This window comes from Dipodomys ordii, unplaced genomic scaffold (genome assembly GCF_000151885.1).
Source record: "Dipodomys ordii isolate 6190 unplaced genomic scaffold, Dord_2.0 Scaffold69, whole genome shotgun sequence".
NCBI lineage: Eukaryota > Metazoa > Chordata > Mammalia > Rodentia > Heteromyidae > Dipodomys > Dipodomys ordii.
Window position 1 is genome coordinate 312573 of NW_012267285.1, and position 926 is coordinate 313498.

General features: G+C 56.8%; 1 protein-coding gene across 4 annotated transcripts in view; it reads left to right on the top strand.

The window, feature by feature from the left end:
- Positions 1-560: 560 nt before the first annotated feature.
- Mfap5 (microfibrillar associated protein 5) overlaps positions 561-926 on the top strand; it is an 11623-nt gene continuing 11257 nt past the window's right edge. For all 4 annotated transcript variants that reach the window (XM_013023679.1, XM_013023681.1, XM_013023682.1 and 1 more), the window contains exon 1: positions 561-621. In XM_013023679.1, coding sequence (XP_012879133.1) covers positions 561-621 — 61 coding nt within the window. The remainder of the gene's footprint in view (positions 622-926) is intronic.

A 926-nucleotide genomic window follows, 5' to 3' on the forward strand; every position in this document is an offset into this window, starting at 1 on the left:
CAGGGCAGGGCCAGCCACACGCTAGTTAGAATTCAGAGTGTGCTCCCAAATCGGGCTCAGTGGTGCCTGCCTGCAGTCCCCGAGAGTCAGGGGGTTCAAGAAGCAGCCTAAGACCACAGGCTCCAAAAAGAAAAAAAATTCCCTTTGCCAGGGGCTGTGGCTCATGGCTGTCACCATCTCCTGGGTCAGGAGGCTGGGATGGGAGGATCGAGGTTGGAGGCCAGGCCGGGCAGGAAAGTCCAAGAGACTCTTCTCTGCAATGAGTCACCAAAAAGCTACCCAGGCCCCGAGCTCAAGCCCCAGGACACACTCTGTCTGTCTCTGTCACACACACTCACACACACACACACACACACACTCACAATCTGGTTTGGCAGGAAAACAAATGAGAACTACGGGAATAGGTGGCTCAGAAGAAAAGCAAGGGCTGGAGTTGTAAGGGGGAAAGAGGGGCGGGGGCCATTGCCTGGGGATAAAACGCCTCCCCTCCCACCCCGCACCCCAGGGCTGCGGAGGCCCCATGCTGAGCTCTAACCCTTGGTCTCTCTGCCCCGTTAGCGATGCCGTTCCTGACACCCCAGACCATGCTGTGCCTTGCTGCTGCTGTGATCATCTCCTCCGGTGAGTGCGTTCCTCCTGGGATCCTTTTTCTCTCCTGTATAGTATTTCAGCTCTAGGTTGTGTTGGGAGGGGGGCCACGGGAGGGTATGGGCAAGGAGAGAAGATCGAGATCCAACAGAGGAAAAGCCAAGGAGAATGGGGGGGCGGGCGGGGGAAGGTTGGTGGCCCTTGCCTGCCATCCTAGGGGAGGCTGAGGGTTTGGAGGATCTAGGTTGGAGGTTTCCAGCCTCAAGTGGACTTTTTAACTCTCAAACCAACCAGGAGACATAAAAAGCTGGAAGTGGAGCTGTGGCTCAAGGGGTAGA